The 23,528-nt window shown below is 35.9% G+C and overlaps 1 protein-coding gene, 1 non-coding gene and 1 pseudogene across 2 annotated transcripts; all 3 read left to right on the forward strand.

Annotated features, from left to right (window-relative positions):
* Positions 1-2,304: 2,304 nt before the first annotated feature.
* LOC145784838 (U6 spliceosomal RNA) lies at positions 2,305-2,406 on the forward strand. The gene has a single exon (XR_014291056.1). It is a non-coding gene; the product is annotated as a U6 spliceosomal RNA (small nuclear RNA).
* Positions 2,407-7,401: 4,995 nt separating this feature from the next.
* Positions 7,402-22,877, forward strand: LOC145781131 (solute carrier family 22 member 16-like). Its single transcript, XM_082592896.1, has 12 exons — positions 7,402-7,533; positions 7,744-7,836; positions 11,634-11,734; positions 12,583-12,686; positions 13,623-13,777; positions 14,206-14,374; positions 15,156-15,300; positions 18,044-18,150; positions 18,620-18,834; positions 19,020-19,202; positions 21,854-21,992; positions 22,595-22,877. The coding sequence occupies exons 1-12, from the start codon at positions 7,461-7,463 to the stop codon at positions 22,671-22,673; spliced, it is 1,563 nt and encodes a 520-aa protein (XP_082449022.1). The 5' UTR covers positions 7,402-7,460; the 3' UTR covers positions 22,674-22,877.
* On the forward strand, positions 16,700-16,795 carry LOC145784711 (U6 spliceosomal RNA; annotated as a pseudogene).
* Positions 22,878-23,528: the final 651 nt, after the last annotated feature.

Here is a 23,528-nt window from a genome sequence, read left to right on the forward strand (position 1 = left end):
TTTAATTTATTTAATTGAATCTTGTATTTCAGATAGTTCTTTTCTTGCAGTTTCTTATGTGAAAAACACAAGAACTGTAACATTTTCTCAAAAACCACAACAGATAGCCAGCCTTTTGTCTCGGCAGATATTGACCAATTGCAGTTTTTGAACCAAGAAACTGTCTAATTCTATGACAAATTGGAAAGGGAAAAATTAGAAAATAAAAAAATGGAAATAATCCAAAAAGATTAGAAATCGCTAATATCTCAAAAATGTCCAGTTTCGGCATGTAAGCACTCGATTTTTGAAATCTATGCCCAAAAATACTTCTGAAAAAGTCTTTCTTGCTTTTCCTAAAAAAATGTAATTTAACGGGTTTAAGTTGTTGCAGCTTAATCACAATAGATGTTTTTGCTATCTTTAAAAGCATTGAAATCCCGCTGAATAAAAACATTCCAATTATTTTAGTGGCCTACAGTTGATTCAAGTCATAACGCAATGACTTCTCTTACACAGACAGCTTACATTGGCAAGATCGTCACAAGCTCACAGCTAGCAGTACAATACGTTGTGTTCTTTTTGTCAGAATCAGAAGAATTTCAACGAATTAGTACTATACCAGAAATTAAAAAAAAAAAAACTTTGTTTCAAGATCTAACTTCTTTCGCAACCGCTGCATTTTTGCTTGTAGATTGTAGATGGAAAGGCTACGACAGCATGTGTTTGTTTGTTTGCGTAAAGTTTGTGTAAGTTTATCTGACACAGGTAGTTTTCACATCTCAGTAGGTCTATGTTGTGATCAATTTAACACGAAATCCTGAACGACTACTGCGGCCAATCGACCAATAGATAAGGGTAGCGCTGCTTTGCTTGCATATTTTTAAGGCAAATTTTTCCACAAGCTATAACTTACAATATGTCTAAAACTCGACGAATATCAGGGCTGTGATCAATTAAATTCGATTATGACCATTATTTTGTATAGTTGCATCACAAAAAGTGTAAAATCGGCGTTTTTTCTTCTTTTGGACTTGTGTGCAACATCGATTACTCTATAATTATTCTGGTTAAAGATGGCTATTGGACAAGCCTACACTTTGTTGTAGTTGTGAAATTTTACAACAAAGCCAAGCATAAAGAATGCTCCTTTGCTCCGAGTCATGTGCGCTACTTGCAGGATCTTGTAGGTATGGACAACAGAATCCCAAACAAGAATTAGCTACAGCAGGGGTCACCAACCTTTTTTGCATGCGGGCCAATTTAGCACTAACAAGAGCTGTGGTGGGCCGCACTAATAAAATGTTAGGTAGGTTGACTCTTATGCTAGAAAAGAACGCATTTCGTACCCAGTATCCAGCGTTGCATGTTGTTCATATTTATGTTAGAATACCGTAGCAACAAAATTAATCGAACAACGCTACTGCCAGGCCAAGCTCCTTTTACAACACTTTTGACTTTTTTAACAATGCCTAATAAATAGAGGCCACTTGTTTTGTGCACTTATAGCGAAGCGAGCGGTTTCATCATAATATTCATCGCCAAGCAAGAGTGGTGTTGTTACTTCGCTTCGCAAAAGATATCTTGCAATTAACAGTTTCAGTAAACAAGGAAATGTTTGACACATCGCAATACAGGCAACAATAGTGACCTGCAAACATATCAGCGAAAGATAGGCTCTAATAACAGGGAAAAATAAACCAGGTACCATCTTCTCTTCTCTCGTGTTGTCGCTATATGTCAGGGCATCCGTTGGTTAACCACTGCCTGGTGTCGTCATCGATGGAAACTAGGCCTTCCATACCATGAGGAGGTCTGTATAGCCGGCAATCCTTGATAATGTGTGCTGCCGTCTGCGTTTCACCACACTCACAAGCAGCACTCTCTTGCGACGAAAGCAAGTATCTCCACGTGGCCGCTCCCCGCAAGTACCGACTTTGGGAAACTAAACTTGCTACAACTGTCGCTATAAAGTTATGTGGAAGAACAATCATCAGAATGGCACCCCCAGACCAGCACAGCGCTCTTGTCAGGGCGAACAGCACTAGCTGTTGTAGGTCAAGGAGTGACCATTCTGCAACTAAATGTTGAAGGCACCACCAACGCTAAACTAGACATCATCACACCAGGTACCATGAAACAAACGCTTGTGGAAATCACCGAAAAATCGTAATTTATGAACAGTCTTCCCTCTAAAAAAGCAATGAGTTGGTTTTTCATCCTTTTTGTGAGAATCTATAAAACCGTCTTTCTTTTATTATACACAACTGTCACTTGCGGTGCTCATCAGCGTGGCAAGAATTTGTTGATTAACAAGATTTTGCAGTACTTGCTTCGGCAGTACATATACTATAATTGGAACGATACAGATTAGCATGGCTCCTGCGCAAGGATAACACGCAAAATCGTGAAGCGTTCCATATTTCTTTAAAAAAAAACATTTTGCAGTAGGCCTACTAAGCTAAATATTTTCATAATACAATCAGAAAAAGTCTCTAAATTTATATGTAATATATTGCCAATTGATTATAAATTGAGTTGGCACACCGACCCATTTTGCCAACAAAAACTTGTATAAAGAAAACACTGCTCGTGAAACACAATAACGGTGAAACTAGCACTAGTGTTTACATGACATTTGCAAACTTAAAATAAGCAACCATATGCTCACAGACAATTTCAAAATTCGAAAACAGACGTTTTAATCAACCACTGGGACAGTGTGGCTGGACATCACATTGGAATAACTTTAAGCAACCTCCACCTTGAACTATAATCTGATTGGTCGGTCGGTGGAATCGTATGCAATGCGAAAATATGCTTCCAGGAAAGTATTTTTTGCCTTCGTGCTCTTTAACTCCCTCAAGAAAAGTATTTTTGGTTATACTTGTACGCTGATACCTTCCGCGGGCCGCAGCGATACAGCGTGGCGGGCCGCATGCGGCCCGCGGGCCGCCCATTGGTGACCCCTGAGCTACAGTATAACAACTGTAATTGTGCTCTAACTTCTGCTAATGAAATAGCCTTCTGCAACCATATAACTTCAAAGCTCCATACAGACGTTGGTCGATAAATGCATTTTTCAACTTGTTGGATATAGACAGACCATTGTATTTGAGTTTTTGTGATAGCAAAAGATATTGGTTGGACGCATGGCAGCAGGCACAATTCTATCCTCCAAATGTGAGGGCTGTTGTGCACCAAAGAACAACAACAAGCCCTCCCTGCATGTCAACATGTAAAGTAGGCTACAATTCAAACAGCAGTCTGTAACTGATGACGGAGCTGCTGCTTGTCTTGCAAGACAAAGCTGACAAGTTCACTTGTGGTGAAATTTCCTGAAACACCAACAAAACCCAGCGCTATAACTTTGCCACTGTTATAGAACGAGTCTAGTTTACTTTCCAGCTATAGCCTACTCAATGGACCTTTGCATTCACTTGAATTTCCAAACTGTTGTAGTTCTGCAGTAGAATAACTTTCTATGATTTTCTGTTTGGGTAGGTTTGGTCTTCTATTGTACAATATTAATGACATCGTTTGTTTATTGTCACTCGCAATTGCAGAGACGATTTTACTGACTGTTCTTATTCAATTTTGCATCATATTTGCGAGGTGACGATACCATATTGCATCGATTTATCATCATTGCTTTTTGCAAGAAAACATCCAATCAGTGCCATTATTAATGCAGTTAATGTGATATGCACAATTGCACATGCATCCAAGCTCTGCCGTAATCAAGGAAGGCATTAGACACATGGCCACAAAGCTGGAAAGCATAATTATTATATAAACAATAATAACAACAAAATATCACGCTGTGTCCATTTTGACACAGACGTGACTCTAATGTAGCTATATGCATTATGCAACCCATGCCTGCGGAAATCACGAACGTTTTCGCTCATACCTTGGTGTTTTGGTTACACTAGCTCGTAGGTGAAAATATAATTTAATAGGAAGAATTTCTGAGTTCTGTCAGGTAGTAAATATGTGTTTAGGCAAAAAAAAGTAAAAAGATAGTTCAAAGTGTAGTAGTAGATTGTAGGAAATTTATTTGCAAATGCATATTGCCAATGTTATAATGATGTCTAGAAGTATTTTTGTCAGTTGGTTTAGCTAACTCTGTAAGAAATTATAAGAATATGTGCATTCTTTTTGGTTGTAACTTACAAAAAGCCAAACATAGGTTACATAGGCTACCTAACATAAGCTACCTATCAAACCTGCTTTATAAAGGCCTACTTTTGAAATTAGCGTAAGAAAGTGAAATGACATTAAAAACTAGCATTTTGATAATTTTGAGATTTTTGTATAGACCTATATAATGCACGTGGGCTATATATTTCAAGGATTACAGATTCGAATTATATCAATTTAATCTCAAAGTAGTTTATTACCTTCTGATTCACACGTGTTAAGATTTAGAATATTGATCGTTAATCGTCAATCTTTCAACCGCTTTCTTTTTCATTGTTACAAAAGGCAACGTCAATGGCAAATTGGCCACCGAATAGGCCATTTCATTAAAAATGCTTGAGATGTCCTGCAATAAAAACAACTTCTGCTTCATTAATTATCATTTGAAACTAAATACATGAATATTCCACTTGCTAACCATCCTTTTTTTATATATTGAAAAAACCTAAGTAGACTACAGAGATAAAAAGTAGCCTATGGTAGGTGACTTTTGTTTACTTTGGTATTTCTCGGTTTAAATTTTTGTATTGTGGAACAATATTATCTTGTGCGTTTGAATGAAGTTGGCTTGCAGCAGATAAGATTTAACAAAACCTAAAGTTTTTTTGTTATCGTAATTAATTGTCAGTTTTTTTCCAATATCTCGAATTGAACTAATTAAATTGGTTAAGCTGTTGATTTCAGCTTGAGAAATTGTTGAAATAACAAGACATCTAATGTTAAGTTACTGGTGTTGTTTAACTTGATGGCATTTAGAAAGCTATTTTGCTTTGCACTGCATTAACCATGTGATTAGTTGAGAATACCCTTTTGCTTTGGGCAACACCTTGTTTATTTGTTTATACATCTTCGTTTTGATTGATAACATTACAGTACTAATATCGCGCTGCATGGTCTTAGTTGGAAAGAAAGCTCGTACATCCACAACAGATCAAACCCTACACTCACCAGCCAAGTGTTATTTTAGTTATCGCCTTCGGCTCTAGTGCTGGATAGATCTGATTTCAATTCTAGGTCGGGTCATACCGATGACTAATCAGTACCGATAGTGTTCCTTTTTACATAACGCAGTGAGGAAAAGTTGGATAATAATGTGATGGCGTTCCAAATCTGATGCAAAATTAAAAATGAGTTCTGTCGCTAAAGTACCGTACCTTAGAAGTTGTAGAGCGGAAATTATTAAAACCATAACATTGTTATTAAACCCGACACTCACATATCACCCTGCAGTCTGCGAGTCTTGGATGATAAAAGCATAAACTGGCACCTTTCTACAGTAGTTGCCTTAATTCTAGTGTGATCCGTTAACATTGTGAATCTGGGGTGGGAAAAAACAATAGAACCACGGCCCCATAATCTCATACAAAAACCCGGCGCATTGTGACGAAACAATGCTGCACAACAACGCTTGGTTTGATTTCCGGCATGGATTATGCAAAGTGAGATTATGCAATATTATCCAACATTGAAGTAATAAACCTAGAATTATTATTATCGTCGACAACTAATAAAGATATTGCGACAATGACTTAACAACACTACGTATTTACGACACGGTATTATAACTTGCAAAGTTTAAAAAGTTTCAACATTTCTGCAATTACTGTACATGTGAAGCTAAGGGTACTTTAAAACAAGTGCAAGGAAATGCAACTTTTCATTAAACAATGGAGGCAGGTATAATGACGCTGATATTATGAGGAATAGGCTATTGTACAATTATAGTGTGATGCAACGATGGACGAACGAATGACTGATAGAGAGACTATGCCTTAATCCTACCTTGTAAATACATCGCGAATAAAGTTTTTTTAAGGGGGGGATCGCCTCCCTCTTAGATCTGGTACTGTCTTACAATATGTTCAGACAATCGCTGAAAAGGTCACAAAATGTTTTAGTAAATAAACTTTCAACAGTTTGAAAAAACCAACAAAACACAAAAATTCTTCAAGTTATTTCAAACGAAAGATGATTCTAACTGTGTTGTCATAAAACTATGTGTTGTACATTCCTTTATTTTATTTTATGTGACAAGCAATAAGTCATTATTTCTGATACAAATGGCAACCTTTTTGAACGTGATAAGACGACCAATGTGATAAGAAAAAGCTTAAATTCGACAATTTCACTCCGATAAAGGACGTTCACTAGTGACATGTTGGTTGTGGTTTCCTTCGATGTCGGTTCTCTGAACTATGATCCTAATAACACTGTGCTCTTCCCGACGTTGTAGAGTGCAGACTGTAGACAATAACAACAAATTCAAAATACGCTTGGCTAGGCCAAGGCACTAGTAATAGTAACCAAAAGTTTCGTTGAGAAAAAATACAATGACGGACTTTTGATGGAGGATTAGCGTGGTCAACTGGCCATGCATCGTGGCGTCCTGTATGACTCACGTTTAGATTCATTGATTGATTCGTTCTTTCATTTTCACCGGCACAGTCAGTCATCAGTCACAAACAAGACCTTGCAGATTTGTGAGTTCAATTGAAACAGATAAGTATCAGGTGAAAAATGTTGTTGATGTTGTTTGCTTCAGCTTGTATTACGATACAGTGATAGGCTATATCTGTTTCAGGCCATCACAGCAAATACTGTAAGATCAACATTAGACTGGAGGTCTTATGAATCAATTTTTAAAACTTGTTAACAAAATAAAATCGACTACATTGGTAGGTTATGCCAATAAACACAAAGAAATAAACACTTGAGAAGGTAGAAATAATTAAATAAAGAATAAATAATTTGAAACGTGAAAACAACACTGTATTTAAATCTAAATAAAATAAAAAAGGATTTTTGCAGTGGTTGCAACAACTAATCAATGTCACAAAAGACATGTGGTGACAGAAAAACTCTACAATTCGTCTTTGGTGTGTCAGCATACAAACTTATTTTTAGTAGCGTGTAATGAATTTTTTGAAGTCTGCATTTAGATTTACGTTTCAACGCTTCACAATCTGAACGTCAAGAAAGTAAGGTTAATAAAAGGCAATACGAAAAAAGCTTTCATTGAATTAACACAATATTTGACAAAATGAAATTTGTATTGCGCTTCTTTACTGTTACTTTCTTTTCTATAGGCCTACTCTAAAACATTTTATCGTAGTGATACATTGAAACGTTTTTTCAAGATTATATAAGCAAATTGTGTAAAGGAAGTACCGAGAATGAAAGATTTTGATTATTTGCTCAATCGTGTCGGAGGGTGGGGTTTGTTTCAAAAGAAACTTTGTCTTTTGCTTGCTGTTGCGGAAATATCCAGCGGTTATCTAATGATGTTGATTTCCGTCACCAGTGAGACACTACGCCACCGCTGCCACGTACCACAAGTCGACGAAACATCCGGTAACTGCTTCACATATGATTTGGAAACATATCAATCATTGTCACTTTTTAAAAGTTGTCATAGCCTGTTTGGCTTCTTACCACTTTACACTGTGAGCTGAAACTGCAGTTGTTTTTTGCAATTCTACTGTATACTTTTTAAGCTGTCGCATTGCAACCGCTGCGATGTCTTTCTACTGTATTATATAGCCTACTTTCATATATTTTCAGGAAATTCGTTTGTAAATTCTTCACTTAAAAGATTTATTCCTTCACGTGTGGTGAACAACAATACTAAATTAGACGAATGCTTCCAATATAACGGTGAGTAAGTGGATTATTTCATCATTGATCTTTGACGGCGGGTCAAATATTGTGAATGAATTTAATATTGCTGTCTCCAAAATGTTTCAGGGTGTAGCCCACCTCTCAATTTAAACTGAGCACAAAGTCACATTAGACCTGTGATAAAAATGAGTAGCCTACACAATAGGGTGTTTCATTTTTTCACAATTTTTGAAATTCAAAATGCCTGGGGTTCCATCTGGTGGTATTTGGGGTAAAAAGTTTACAATTTTTTTTCAATTATGACGTCATATTGAGGTGGTCCACAAGGTTTGAAATTTTTGGGCCTCAAAATCTCGAAATTTAGCCGTATCTCTGGAACCGCTCATCATAGTTTAACAAAATTAGTATCAAAATGCGCAGAAGGGTCGGTTGTCTATACCTGATGTAGAGAATATTAAGGTCTATCTGCTTCAGAAAAAAAATTATTTCAAAAAATCTGATTTTCGGTCTATTTTCTCCTGATGAACAGAGATCAGGTGATGAAGATAAGAAGTTTTTTTATATTTTTCCATCTTGGAAGCTGCTATTGCGTAATAATAGTCCTTGTTCGTTTTGCAAGAGATGAAATGGTAATTTAAAGGTATTACTATTATAATGTTAATGTAACTGTTGAGGAAGAGGTATGCTGCTCACCTGCTTTAGATTAACTGTCATTTGGCATTAAGGCAGTGCTGTATTCGAGGGTATACGGCGGTATACGCAGTATGCTCTCTGATTTTTCCAGCAACGAATAGTATACCCACTGGTTTTCTAAAGAGAGTGCCTATGCTATCCTTACTGATTCCTAATATATGATGTTCTGCAAGAATTATCCATGATATCCATTGAACTTCAGTCTCGAAGTACAATTTTACCTTGAGCTGAACTTTTAATAAAAAGGACAATACGAATTATTGAGAGTTTCAAGTTGGCTTGTTGGCTTTAGCAGCGAAGGATAATTTAATGTTCAGAAATATTCCTCTGATACAGAATTCTAAAATAGTGCCAATTAGCGCGAACTAGTTCATTCAGACTCAGAGCATTGTTAGCAGAATGCAGATGAGACTTTGCACTAATGCCGACACTGACAATGGTCAGCTATTGTACTGGTTGATATTGCTAACTTGCAACCTGAAAAAATGATACAAAGAAATTTGCGTCATGGAGAAGCAGGGGTGAGACGAATTTATAAACACTTTGACCTTGATGAAATACAGTCAAACCAAGGAAGAGACTTTAGTGAAAAAGTATTGTGGCCAATAATTTGAAGCCTCTCTGAGAGCTATTTCAACTTTATCTTGTTCGACAGCAGAATGTGAACGTGGTTTCAGTATTATCACAGGTTTAAGAGCATCTTTGTGCATTGATAATGTGAGCTGTTTGATGTTTATTAATTGCAATGGACCACCTGTGGCTTAACTTACCCCTAAAAATATGTAAGATCCTGGCTGCTAAACCACCGATCAGCTAAGGATACTAAATCCCAAATTTGTAAAGAGGAAAAAGATATAGATTTCTCTCGGCAGGCTGTTTGGAATGTATTTATAGAAAAATAAACAATTTGGCACTTCTCGTCCAATTTTGATGTTGATAATTCGTGTTACGGTAGAATAAAGATTTGTATTTTGCAAGTTGTGTATTATTTATCATTTTGGCAAATCTGACAGTATACCCTGTGCTTTTTTTACGAATACAGCACTGCATTAAGGTCAGGTATTAGTAAGTCGATGCAAAACTTCAAGGAATTGGTAAGAAATGTGCTTCCCCTGAATTCAAATATAGTCAGTCACTATTTTTACTTGAGGAAGAAAGTAGCCGAAACTAATCCTAAGTTTTTGAAGAAAATACCCCATTTCAAAGATTTGAAAGATGAACTGTTGAAAGATGTAGTTGGCATATGGAACAAAGCTGCTGGTCTTCCAGTGTTTAGCAATTAGAAAAACCTAACACTTCTGGCATACAATCTGCCAAAGCATCGGCACAACAATGTTTGAAACAGAGAAAAATAAATGAAGTAGTTAGATGTCTAGCCTACACAGTAGAGAAAACGACTCTGATGGTGATATGAATTGGGAAGATGATAAGGAATACGAGCCTCTGAAACCAGCTGTTTGGGTAAAAGTGTACAAGAAAGTACATTATTTTTCCATAAATGAAAGAAGTTGTGTACTTGCTGATCGTAGGATGACTTCGGTACGCCAGCAGTCAGATCTTATAAGGTCGGTTCTTGGAAAAGATCAAGTAGCTGCAATGCTGCATCAGCTTCGATAGTATACCGCCAACGACAAAAAACGAGAAAAAAATCTCTGATGGAAAGTAAGAACCTTCCCAACTCAGCTTCTGCCATGCAGTTATGTTATGATGGGCGCGTTGTCGATAAAATAGATCGATACGTTTTCTTGGGCCAACTTGTTGATGATAATGGCATGAAGCACAAAAGTGTGCTTGCTGTTAAATCTTTTCCCAAAAGTGTGTCGGTCACTGCAGAACTGATTTTTGGCACCATTATCCAGTAGGCTTGCAGAGTTCATCTATCTCAAGTATATTCAGTCATGGCTGATACGACTGCTCTCAACACAGGAAAAAAAGTCCGGAGTCAAAACTCGACTGGTCACTTATTTTAATAATGAAGTTGGTCAATTCATACCCTTTAATGCATGTTCCACATAAACAAAATATATCTTTCCCAAGTCATTTCTTTTGTGGACGGCGCCAAGAAGAGTCCCGGAGCAATGTAAGATGAGGCTTTGCTTAACCAGATAGCAAGACTAGACAAGCCCAGTACTGAAACCTTAACACCAACTATTATTACGCAATAACAGCTTCCAAGAGTGGAAAAATACAGAAAAACTTTTATCTTGATCACCTGATCTCTGTTCATCAGGAGAAAATAGACCGAAAATCAGATTTTTTGAAATAACTTTTTTTGAAGCAAATAGACCTTAATACTTTTTACATCAGGTATAGGAAACCGACCCTTCTGCGCATTTTGATACTAATTTGGTCGATCTATGATGAGCGGTTCCGGAGATACGGCTAAATTTCAAGATTTTGAGGCCCAAAAATTTCAAACCTCGTGGACCACCTCAATATGACGTCATAATTGAAAAAAAATTGTAAACTTTTATCCCCGAATACCACCAGATGGGACCCCAGGCATTTTGAATTTCAAAAATTGTGAAAAAATGAAACACCCTACTATACAGTATTTTTCTTACGGCCATTACCATTTGATTTTTTTTATTTGATTTTTTTAACAGAGCACTTTACTGCAGGGCAATTGGATACATAACATTTGTCTTGTTGTAAAACTTATACGTTTAAAGGAACAAAAGCTTATATGAATTTTTTATGTTGCAGTATCTTTAAATGGCAACTAATGAAAATCTAAGATAATTAATAGATACCATTGCGTCTTTGTTTTTCAGTTTTAAATATGTAGCCTACTCTCGCAATACCCGGAAAAAGAGGCATTAAATAATATAGAATTATAGATAGATAAATATAGAAATAAGGATCATCGGATCGGGCAAACATCTGTGCTTTGGAAAGAATTACGATCCATTGTAGGCTACCTTTGTTTGTAGTTGATCTTCCAAGCATAAAAATGTAGCGGTTAGCTATGTTTTCCAAATTAAAAAATGTAAATAAATGATCATTAAAACTTTGTGTAGCTAACAAAATTTTAACTTAAATTTAAGTTGCTTGAGCCACCTACGTCTACTCACGACTATACACACCTACGGGATTCCACATACACGCCTACATGAAATCTTATAATCATATCATTTCAGCTTCACAGTTAGAAACTTTAGCAAACATTCCAAAAATACCTTGTCAATGCGGATGGATTTATGATGATACTTACGAAGGAAAGACAACTGCAGTTTCAGAGGTAACCTTATATGTTTTTAGAATATAAAATACAGTAAATACACCCTGTATAGTAGGTGGGGTGGGAGGTAATCTAACGTTAGCCCGGATTTTAGACATGGGATAGGATGGAAGGGAAGGCGTTTTCCATTTTTCATCCTGACATTTCCTTCAATTCAATTTCCCTTCTACCATAGAAATCTTCCATTCTATCACTAAATTTTCATCCATCTTCCATTCTATTCTCCATCTGCAAATTTTGTGGTTTAATGTAAGCTAGAAATTCAACAGCAGTATTTTTCCATGGATTATGTAGCCTACCGTCCGGTGTTAGAGCTACTGTGGAAAACCTACATCATGTGGTATTCTTTCTGGGCAACTTCAAAACTTGGTATGCAGCAGAGTTGAATCAATTACAGAGATTCGATTCAATTACATCACAATTGCAGCATCAAAATTTTAATTACATTACAATTACATTGTTCTGAATTTTCAAATTACAATTACTTTCAAATGCAATTAATTACACGATTCAATTACAAAAATTAAAATATTTCAAGATTTATGTTCAACAATGATTTTTTTACGGTTTGATTTTATCCAAAATTCAAACTGTTTGATTTTTCATTGAAAGATATATTTGGTTTGATCAGTATGCCATAGACTTAGTCGTAATATCTCACATGTTTGTATTAATAACATTTTGTAATACAAGAACAGACGGTCTATCACAAAAAGAGTCTTTCATTTCGTTTATATATAAACGATATTTTCGTATAAGTAGACTATTAATAGATATTTAAATATTTTTACAAGTAGACCACTAGTTGACAAGATACCGAACACTTCATAAGCCCATTTATGTTTCAGTTTGACTTGGTTTGTAACAAGGCCTGGATGAAACCGATCTCCTCCTCAACTTTCATGGCTGGTGTGCTTGTTGGATCTTTAATAACAGGATATTTTTCGGACAAGTAAGCGATGGGGATGAAAGTGATTGAATTGAAATACATTTGTTAGCAAAAAATATATCTTTAAAAATACATGACATTGACTTTAATCAGTCTACCGGCGTCCATGCAGATTGTATTGACACATGGAGAAAAAGCATTTCAATTTTTGTTTGCGTGCATGATAACTTGAAGCAGTTCTGGCAAACGGTAGGCCACGGTTTGCCAAACGATTTTCTGGCTATGTACTTTGATTCAAGTTCTCCAAGTAGCTTATTCATTAACCGGCCATGACAGCCGTATACAGCCGACAAAGAGGTTTAGAGATCCATGGCGAAGAGGTTTAGATTTAACTCGATGCTCAAACTCTTTCAACTGACAGTGTTTAAACAGCAATATATTGTTTGTTTCCTGTAATTTTTGTTGTTTATTCTATAAATTTGTGGCCGTCCTGACTACACATGAGTACCTTACCACCTAACAATACATTTATAAACGTTTACTTTCTTTTTTACTTCGGACGTTTATGTCATAAAATGTTATTACACAGGCTACTTTCCCGACCAAAAACAAGAGTAGTTACGACTAAAATGTTGGCTTAACAAGCTTTGAAAAACCAGTCTTGAAAAATGGAGATTTTATTGTTTGTGGTTGTGCGAACAAAGCCTTCAGCACAATGGAAAATGAAAAGACGTTACCAAGCACTATGATGCCGATGGTCGCCTAGATTTTTAAGTCGTAAATTGCTACTGTTGAAAGTTGTAACGGAAATATTTTGTAGATTTCTGCTTCAATGGTAACGGCCGTGGTGAAACAGTTTGTAAGGATTCAAAATATAAATTTTCCCTTCGAGCAGATTGTGATATAAAAGTACTTCTCTCTCCAGGTTATATAACATAATTATATAAGTTTAGGTTACTTAAATGTTTTTTCTGAAACATCTATTTCGTTGTTGTTTAGATTTGGACGACAAATAGTTTTGAAGATTTCCATTATCAGCCGATTCATATTCACAATCATCGCCAGTTTTTCAACAGACGTCATTTTTTACAATATTTGCTCATTTACACTGGGCATTGCATCTCTCGCCTTCTGTGTTCCTGTCACTGTATTAGGTAACGTGTTTAAAGGCTTGACCTGCTAGCCTATATTATAACACAAACGGTATTGAAATAAAGCCTCCGCCAGTCAGATTAGCTTTATGACCAAGACAAAGTGAACATAACTCTAATTGTAGGCCTGCTTGAAAATTTATATTCTTATAGTAGCCTATATCGTAAAATATTTAATGTGTTGTAGAATATGTCTTCAAAAAGTTTTGCCATTATTCTTTTCCGTTAACCTTTTATAGTAATAAGTTTATAACTCTAACGAATCCACCAGCCACCATTCATTTATAGTTCAAAATGAATGAAGTAAGGTTACCAACATCTGAGTTTTATTAAGCTACAATCAGATCTAAGCACTTACTGTACGTTTGACTTCTTTGTTTTTGCTAAAACAGACTATCTTTGTCAACCGGATTTGTATTTATATTCTGCAGCTCAAGAACTTTGCTCTAAAAATCGAAGATATTTCATCATTACTGCGCTGATGGTTGGGTTTGCCATTGGATACATGATCGTTCCTTTTGTGTCGTATTATGTGCGCGACTGGAGATGGTTTTTACGCGCCCTTGGATTCAGCGGAGTGCTATACCTTCCTTACCTGTGGTATGCATGACGTTGATAAGTATGAAGCTGATCGTCACTGACTAATGTAACTAAATTCAAAGCAGCCATCTGTTACTAACCATTTTTTTCTACAGTCGGTTGACAGCTTACATTATATAAAGTAGTAGGCCTACTGTACGCAATAATGCAAAATTTGTAGGCTAACCTTTAGAGATGTAGGCTATACAAAAGTTAATTAAGGATTCGGAGAAAACCTACAGTACTTATACTTGGCTGCACGAACCAATGCTTAACTTTCGTCCAGCGGCATAGAGACAATTGCAACTTTTGTGTTTTCAAAATCATATAACTTTTTTACTGGAAGCCGTCTTAAACTGCAATTTTCTGACATCTCTACATTTTTTAGTTAGACTGCGTAGGCCAAATTTCAGAAAAAATCTGTACACTACAATGTTCGTCGCAGACAGATTGGACGCAAACCATAGGCTACAGTTTTTCTTAGTTTTACTCTGTTGTATTGAAACTTTGAAATCAACAAAAACTATACAGAAAGTATATTTATGCTGATTTTTATGTAACACATGTGAAGGTACAATAATTGTACCTTTATGCCGCCTGTTAGAGTTGTAAAATTATGTCGCCGAACGAAGGTTAAAACACCATCAAACACGGTCTCAAAATTTCTCATTAAAGTATTTTTCAAATATAAATCCTTGCTAAAGTAAGTTATTGTTCTCGTCTACATTTGTCTAGAAACGTCTAGAATTAATGTGTTTGTAAAATATGCTGCTCTAGTAAGTTTGTTAATACTTATTTGCAGGCTTGTACCGAAATCTCCACTGTGGTTGCTTAGCCGTTCACATTACAAAGAAGCTAGCAGGTTATTAAAAAGAATATCAAAAGAAAATAAAACTTACAATTCAGAAATAGAAGAATTATTATCAGAAGAAAACTTGGCAGCGTTGGTAAGCATTCATCCCAAACAATATTGAAACAATGATTGAAAAAAGATTGCAATTAATTTTTTTTTTTTTTTTTTTGAAAGGATTTGCTTCGATTTTTGAGAAACGAATTTTTTCAGTTTTAAACTGCAATATTTAGAAAAAAAATCAATTTTTGCTATTTTATCTAAGTAGATAAAGCAGTGCTTTGGGTTAGATATTTTCTCATTTTTGTAAGTCTACTTTTAAGTGCTTTAAAATGTTAGCATTCCCATGACTATGATTATAGGCTACACACAGTAGGTAAACAATCTTTTCTTTTAAAACAACACTTGAAAAATGATGAAGCCATATTGTGCATTTTAAATCCTTCTCTATTGCTCACAAACGTTTAGTTATCTTGATAAAAAAATGAAGACCTGAGTTTCTGGAAGTTGAGTTAGTAGGCTACTAGGGCAAGTTTTTACTGACCTAAATATCTCAAAAAACAGCTTTAAAATTAAAAAAAAAGATTCACTTCAGGCAACTGACTTAAAAGAGCGACCCTGCGAAATCCACAGCACACCTTTTAGTGTCTTACCAAAGACCAAGCTTAGTGCTATTAAGTAGTGTCGACCCGGCGCTTATTTAACTTTCTGGTCTAACAGTTCATTATTCAAGAAATGTCGTCATTGTTTTGCAATGTTTTTAATGTTAATATGCTAAACCAGGGGTCACCAACCTTTTTTGCATGCGGGCCACTTTGGCACTAAGGAGAGCTGTGGCGGGCCGCACTAATAAAATTTTAGGTAATTTGACTCTTATGCTAGAAAAGAACGCATTTCGTACCCAGTATCCAGCGTTACATGTTGTTCATATTTATGTTAGAATACCGCAGCAACAAAATTAATCGAACTACGCTACTGCCAGGCCAAGTTCCTTTTACAACACGTTTGACTTTTTTAACAATGCCTAATAAACGAGGTCACTTGTTTTGCGCACTTATAGCGAGGCGAGCAGTTTCATCAGAATATTCATCGCCAAGCAAGAGTGGTGTTGTCACTTCTCTTCACAAAAGATATCTTGCAATTAACAATTTCAGTAAACAAGGAAATATTTGACACATTGCAATACAGGCAACAATAGTGATCTGCAAACATATCAGCGAAAAATAGGCTCCAATAACAAGGAGAAAGAAACCAGGCACCATGAAACAAACGCTTGTGGAAATCACCGAAAAATCGTAATTCTATCGTTATTCATGAACAATTGAACAGTCTTCCTTCTAAAACAGCAATGAGTTGGTTTTTCATCCTTTTTGTGAGAGTCTATAAAACCTTCTTTTCTTTTATTATAGACAACTGTCACTTGCGATGCTTATCAGCGTGGCAAGAATTTGTTGATTAACAACATTTTGCAGAACTTGCTTCGGCAGTAGGCTACATGCTTCGGCAATACTAAAATTGGAACGATTCAGAGAAGATTAGCATGGTCCCTGCGCAAGGATGACACGCAAAATCGTGAAGCGTTTCATACTTTTAAAAAAAAACATTTTGCAGTACTAAGCTAAACATTTTCATAATACAATCAGAAAAAGTCTTCAAATTTATATACAATATTTTTCCAATTTATTATAATTGAGTTGGCACACCGATCTATTTTGCCAACAAAAACTTGCATAAAGAGAACACTGCTCGTGAAACACCATAACGATGAAACCCACACTAGTGTTTACATGACATTTGCAAACTTAAAATAAGCAACCCTATGCTCACAGACATTTTCGCATTTCGAAAACAGACATTTTAATCAACCACTGGGACAGTGTGGCTAGACATTCAGTGGACATCGCATTGGTATAGCTTTAAACAACCTCCCACCTAGAACTATAATCGGATTGGTCGGTCAGTGGAATCGTATGCAAAGCGAAAATATGCTTCCCGGAAATTATTTTTTGTCTTCGTGCTCTTTAACTCCTCAAGAAAAGTATTTTTGGTTATACTTGTACGCTGATACCTTCTGCGGGCCGCCAGTGTGGTGACCCCTGTGCTAAACGAAGTACAAATTGAGATTGATAAACAAGAATTTGTTAAGGGATCAGTTTTTCTGCATTTATTTTAAAACAGTTAGACTAGACGGGTCAATTACATAAAATTGACTTTATTGACCTAAAATTGAAAAATTGACCAAACAATCAAAAGTGACTTTTTATTGACCTGTTAAATTAAGATTTTGAAACCTACCCCTTGTGTTCAGGACTACAACCACACCGCAATGTTACTAAAAAAAAAATTGACGTTATTTTCTTTATTTACCGTATAGCTATGAGACAAAACAGCACCAAAAATATGTTGTAAATTGGTTAATTGGTCAATGCATGTTCCCACGCAATGTGTGATTTTAAAACGTCTTAATTTCGCTGTAACACTGGCTGGTATTTGCATAGAAACAAAAGATTAAACAACATTTAAAGAACTATAACTTGATTTATGTCCAAAGTTGTATTTTGAACGTAGGCTAGATCTTCAACTCAGGTCTTCAGTATTGCCGTTGAATGGTAAGAATAAATTAAAATGAACTTAATAGATACCACCTGACATTTATGAAAAAAAAAACAGATAACAAGAGATACAAATGATGTGCATCGTTTTGGAGAAAAATGACTTTTGTTTAACATATAATTGTTGATAAATAAGTGTTGTTTGTTATGTTTAAATATTCAATCACTTATGAAACTTTAGGCGATTCAAATTATTGTCAATCAAGTTTATGTTTTTTTTTATCAAAGGCTGAAAAAGTTAATGAACTTGAGAAAGAAAAAGAACACACGTCATATGCAGATCTGTTCAGAAGCAGAGCCATGACACTAAGAGTTCTTTGCATAAGCTTTCTTTGGTAAGAAAATATATCTTGATAAGATTTGTTTATATTTTAAAGTTACTTTGCTTCCGATTTCATACTGCCAACCACACAAATTTGTTATTAGTAATAAATCAAATCAGTAATAAGCAATAATAACAATTATCATTACTTCACGAATTTGCTGCTTTTATGTGAAGATCAGACCCCACTGTTTGAAATTCTTTCCAAGTGACGGAGATTAAAGATACATACCATAGATTTACAGATTGGCATGTTTTGTTTGACTAATACATGAATGTGATCTCAAATAAACAAGAATTTATGTTACATCAACATGAACGGTGTAGGCTATTTCTCGCCAATAACCTACGTGAAGTTGGAATAAAATCGTGCAATAATTCCAACTTTACCTTTCGTTAAAGTGCATGTTGTCTTGTTTTTTACTATTGCTGGGACTACAAAGGATTTTGCGTCAAAGAAATATCTTGACTTCATCCCACAGGTTTCAAGCCAGTAGCGTCTACTACACATTTGGACTTCATAGCGTGCAAATGGCTGGTAATCCTTATCTCAACAACTTCTTGGTTGGTTTCGTTGATATTTTGGGTGCCTGTAGCGTTATTCCATTGAGTCAAGTTGTGGGAAGGGTTCCTCTCAACGTGGGCGCGTTTTCCCTCGGATCTCTCGCTTGTTTTTCAATGGCTGCTCTTTACTCATGTAAGCTTTATTAAAAATATGCTTTTGCCATTTATTGCTTGGAAGTTTAATAAAAATACCTAAATTTATTAAAAATGCGAAAAATATCCAATGTCTGCTGGCATCTGAAGGATAAATGATATGAGCTTTTGAATTTCGTTGCAGTTTACGCTGTTCAGTTTATCGCTTCATGATTTCTTTTTCAGCTTATCCTGGTGCCATGATCTACATTAGCCTGGTGGCCAAAACAGCGATTAGTGGAGTGTTTGGTTTAATCTATCTTTATACTGGCGAAATATTTCCGACTTCAACTAGAAATAAATCTATTGGATTTTGTTCGGCTATAGCAAGAATAGGTTCAGTACTCTCTCCTTACATCATATACTTAGGTAAATTTTATTGGTGTATCATCTGGAAACGGCTTTATACAGTATATTTCATAAATTGTAATTTACATAATAATAAAACTCACTTTAAACATCTCTAAAATCTAACTTCTAGGGGATACCCCTGTAACCTACCACCCGAAGCTATCGATTCTATCCTGATGACACTGACTATGTAGAGTTTGTCTTGTTGCAGACATTGTCTGTATAAGAAAATATAGCCAATAACTACTGTAGGCTAACTTAGAAACGGGTAGGCTATGCATTTCCGCTTTAATTTCGTATAAAAACATAAACTTACATGTTTTTCCAATATTGGTTTAGCACTACATTCGGTTACACTTACATGTGTGCGTTTACACATAAAATAAATGAAGATAAGGAAGCTACATGAAAAAAGAATCGATTGTGATCTAACGATTACAACATGCCTGAGATATAAAGAGTGCTGCCGCTCACAGTGGCGTATGCAGGATTTTCTCAGGAGTGAGGGGGGCATTCAAAATTTTTTTCGAACGAAAACGAATTGAAAAAACGCCCATTTTCTAATAATAACCCGTAAATTATATTGTGTAAGATTAGCTTACCATACTCAGCTTGCATTGAGGATAGTTTTTTTTAGTTTGCAACAGGGCCGTTGACAGGGTTTCTCGGGCCCGGTACCAATTTATTTTCGGCCCCCCTTCATCGACAATGTTATGAATATAAAGGTTGTGTACAAACTTTTGTTGATGTCGTTTAAGCATGGTCATTTAACAAATCTTGCGCAATCTTAAAATTTCTTGAACCGCAAAACTTACTATCTCGATCTAGCGGTTGCTCTTTTGAATTTTTATTTGTCATATGGCGCTAGAGTATTACTTCCCAATTCCATTGATGTTTCACTGGTCATTCTAGGCTCACCAGAAGAGAATTTACAGCACTGCAGACAGTCAGAAAGTTTTCAATTTGATTTGGGAAAGGTGTTTGGGCCTCGGTCCAACATTTGCTGATTGCTGAAATCTGAAAAGTGGTTTTGGTCTAATTCTTAGTGCAGAAATAGGGATAGCAATCTTCTTACCTGTGCCATTTCAGTTTTTGAGTTTGAACAAATATTAGCCTGTTTATTTTGAAATTCGTGTTTCGGGTAGTATTCGTGGTTAGGGAAATCACTATAGCTTGCTAGACTAAATTCTTAATTTACTGTTTGGTGGCTGAAGTGGCTATTTTACCACCAGAAAGCTGAAGTGGGCCCGGCACTTTACCATCTGACGAGTGAAATGGCTGTTTTAACCTCTGATGGCAATTTCTTTAGATCTGATTATATTAAGATCTTGATAATGTTTGAAGTCGTGGGGAATTTTTTAAATCTAGGCCCCTTAAATATTCCGGGCCCGGGTCTAAAAGTACCACTTAGACTTCCCTGTCAACGCCCCTGGTTTGCAGCAACTAATTTACTCATTTGGATAGATTTTGTGTTGAAAACAAAAAATGTGATATAGCCTAACACTCGACGTAGCATGTAATGTTTTACGTACACGACGTAATTGGCTTACTCGACCCAATAAACCACGCGTATTGAGGGTACGTTCAGGGGCGTACGCAGGATTTTGTTACTAAGCGAGTAGAGCGTTTGATACAACTTTTTATTCATCAAGAGTAACATAATGCAACTTTATAGTCTGACCAAGGTTTAAGGTAGCCGAGGCCATCTGTTGGTAAAATATAAACTCTCACGGTCTTTGCGCACGTCACTGTATTTTGGGATTGAATTATTAGATATGTGAATATGAAAAGGCATAGTGGTAGACCTAAGCGGATAAGTGAAAACTGTAATAGTTCGATTAACAGGCAATGTTTTCAGATTAAAGCTTAAATCAAACCTCTCTGTGAAAGTTTAAATATGAAAGTTAAAATGCAATTTGTTACGGTAGCGGTACAAAATTATAGCACTCTGAAATTGCACAAACTGAAATGAGTGGACCCCTAAACAGCATGGCCTCCCCGGGAGGTTAATACGGCTCCGCTAACTAAGGCCTCTCTTGAAAAATAACATGTTTTCACTACACAATCACAAAAATGCTAAAACAAATCAACATTTTTTTGAATGGGGACATGACCCAATGGCCTCCCCTGTGTACGCCACTGGCTGTGGGATATCAGAAGATATAAGAAAATTCTATTTGAACAAGAATCTTTTAATGATCCTAAACAAGCAGCGTGTAACGCGTTTTAGAGACTAGTAGCCTACAGTAACTGCATTTTATGTAAAACGAAATACACAACACAAAGAAAAAAAATACGGAATAGTTATGCACAATCTAAAGTTTCATATCGAAGCAAACAGCAAGCGTATCTTTTTTTTTAATTTAAAGTATGATTTCTACTTCAATACGTTTGCTCCTGTTAGTTTTTCGGCAAGAAATCTTAGAAAGTGTGTAACACTATCTGTCAATTTTACTATTGTTCTTATTGGTTTTTGCTGTCATGCATTCTGCACTTTTACTTAGGCATAGGCATACAAATTTTGCATCTTTTGTGGATAAAGAATAATATGTAACGTAACTATAGCCTACAGTTCGCGCATGTACAGTAAACACAAAAGACAACTTTGGTTGTCAACTGCCCCTGGTTGATTGTCATTTGCTTGTTTATATAATAGCATGTATTTTTAGGGACACTAAAAGGAGAATGGGTCACGTATGCTATCATGGGTGCTTTTGGACTGATTGCAGTAATTTGTTCTATATCGCTGCCAGAGTCGTTCAACGTGACATTGCCTCAAACGACTGAACAGGCATTGAAAATGAAAAGGTAAAATTCGCTTCTTTGATTTTTTATACATTTTCTGTAGTTTTAATTTTCTTATAAATCTTATTTCACAATGTAGCCTAGATATTAACGACCTATTTTAGCCTGGTGCTTCGAGTTCGCTGTGGCAATAGAAAATTCGCGAATCAGCGAATACCACAGGGAATTCGCAGCATCATGCTAAAACAGATCGTTAGAATCTACAATGTGAAGTAAGCAACGACTATGCTGCTAAAAGCGAAAATCAATCTATTTAAAAAATTTATTTAGTTGCCGAACCTGCTTGTTTTATTTACAAATTTAAGTTTCTTTCCGTGCTCATTAGCTTACTTCTGCCTTGCGTGATACTCTACGATGTGTGATTCGATTGGTGATGATGTTTCCACAATAAATGGGATTGTATTTTTTAACCTACTGTATAATAGGCTACCAGTACTTAATTATTACCCACAAACATTAAGATGATAGCTGGGTAGAGAGTTGACAATAGCCTAGTAATGTAGCCCGCAATGGGAAACTCAGCTGCCGATGCTGTTTGATAAGACACAGGGCTTGTCTTATTTAGTGTTGTATTGCCTATACAATCGGTAATATTGTATTATCAGGTCAAGTGTCCTCATTAACAGCAATAAACACATCCGAAATGCAAAAAAGATTGAAGACGAAGAAGACTATATGCTGTAACTGCACCAAAGGCTTTGTCATTTAAAACACTTTACCTTGAAAGTATAGCCTATTTCTATTTCTAACTGCAATGTTCCTCGGATATATAATATGCTCATCAACGTTGCATGTAAATCACCGTTGCAACTTTGCAAGCTCATGTCTTTGTGTGGACGTGCGTTTGATACCTATTCAGTAATCGCAGTAATAAACGTGTAAGCTGATCACGAGTAAACTTAGTCAAACTACGACAATGATTAATACTAGCAACAGTCGCTAGGGAGGAGAATGGGCCAAAACGATCCATGGAGCAAAACGGGTTCACCGGGCAAAACAGTTCATGGGAAAAAACGATGTTTACTAATTTTTTTAAAAACTGTTTATCTCTCCAACCTCTTTTTCCACTAGAACACTGGTTCTTAACCAGGGTTCGATCGAACCCTTGGGGTTCGACGAAGCTGTTTCAGGGGTTCGACGCTAACGTCCTCTGAAACATTAACACACGGCCTAAATGGTATATCAGCGAATATTTTTGGAAAATATTGTCCAGCCGAAACTTGATTGCGGCTTACATGATGGTAAATAAACATCTGTGTGTTTGAGTTTGGTGCGTGATGTAATGATGCCATCTGCATGTAACACAAAATGAAAAAAAAAATTTTACCTAACACTGTAAAAACAATCGGTAAGAAAAACGTCATTTTCTTCAAACATGAATTTCCTCACATTTGCTTTTTGCATGGAACGGCAGAAGCAGGGCTCTTATTTTAGAGGAAATTTCTTTTTCAAGGAAATTTGGTTCTATTTTCAACAGTAGATATTAACAGTCCATACTTGGATGACATTACCAAGCTGCAAGAAAGCAAGATGCGAAAA

Source organism: Aplidium turbinatum, chromosome 1, assembly GCF_918807975.1.
Source record: "Aplidium turbinatum chromosome 1, kaAplTurb1.1, whole genome shotgun sequence".
Lineage (NCBI taxonomy): Eukaryota > Metazoa > Chordata > Ascidiacea > Aplousobranchia > Polyclinidae > Aplidium > Aplidium turbinatum.

Bases quoted from the DNA above. Each gene is read 5' to 3' on its own strand.
- LOC145781131 (XM_082592896.1), top strand. From the start codon at position 7,461: ATGATGTTGATTTCCGTCACCAGTGAGACACTACGCCACCGCTGCCAC. The intron at 7,534-7,743 runs GTAACTGCTTCA...ATATATTTTCAG, and splicing joins ACAAGTCGACGAAACATCCG to GAAATTCGTTTGTAAATTCT. The intron at 18,835-19,019 runs GTAAGCTTTATT...TTTCTTTTTCAG, and splicing joins AATGGCTGCTCTTTACTCAT to CTTATCCTGGTGCCATGATC.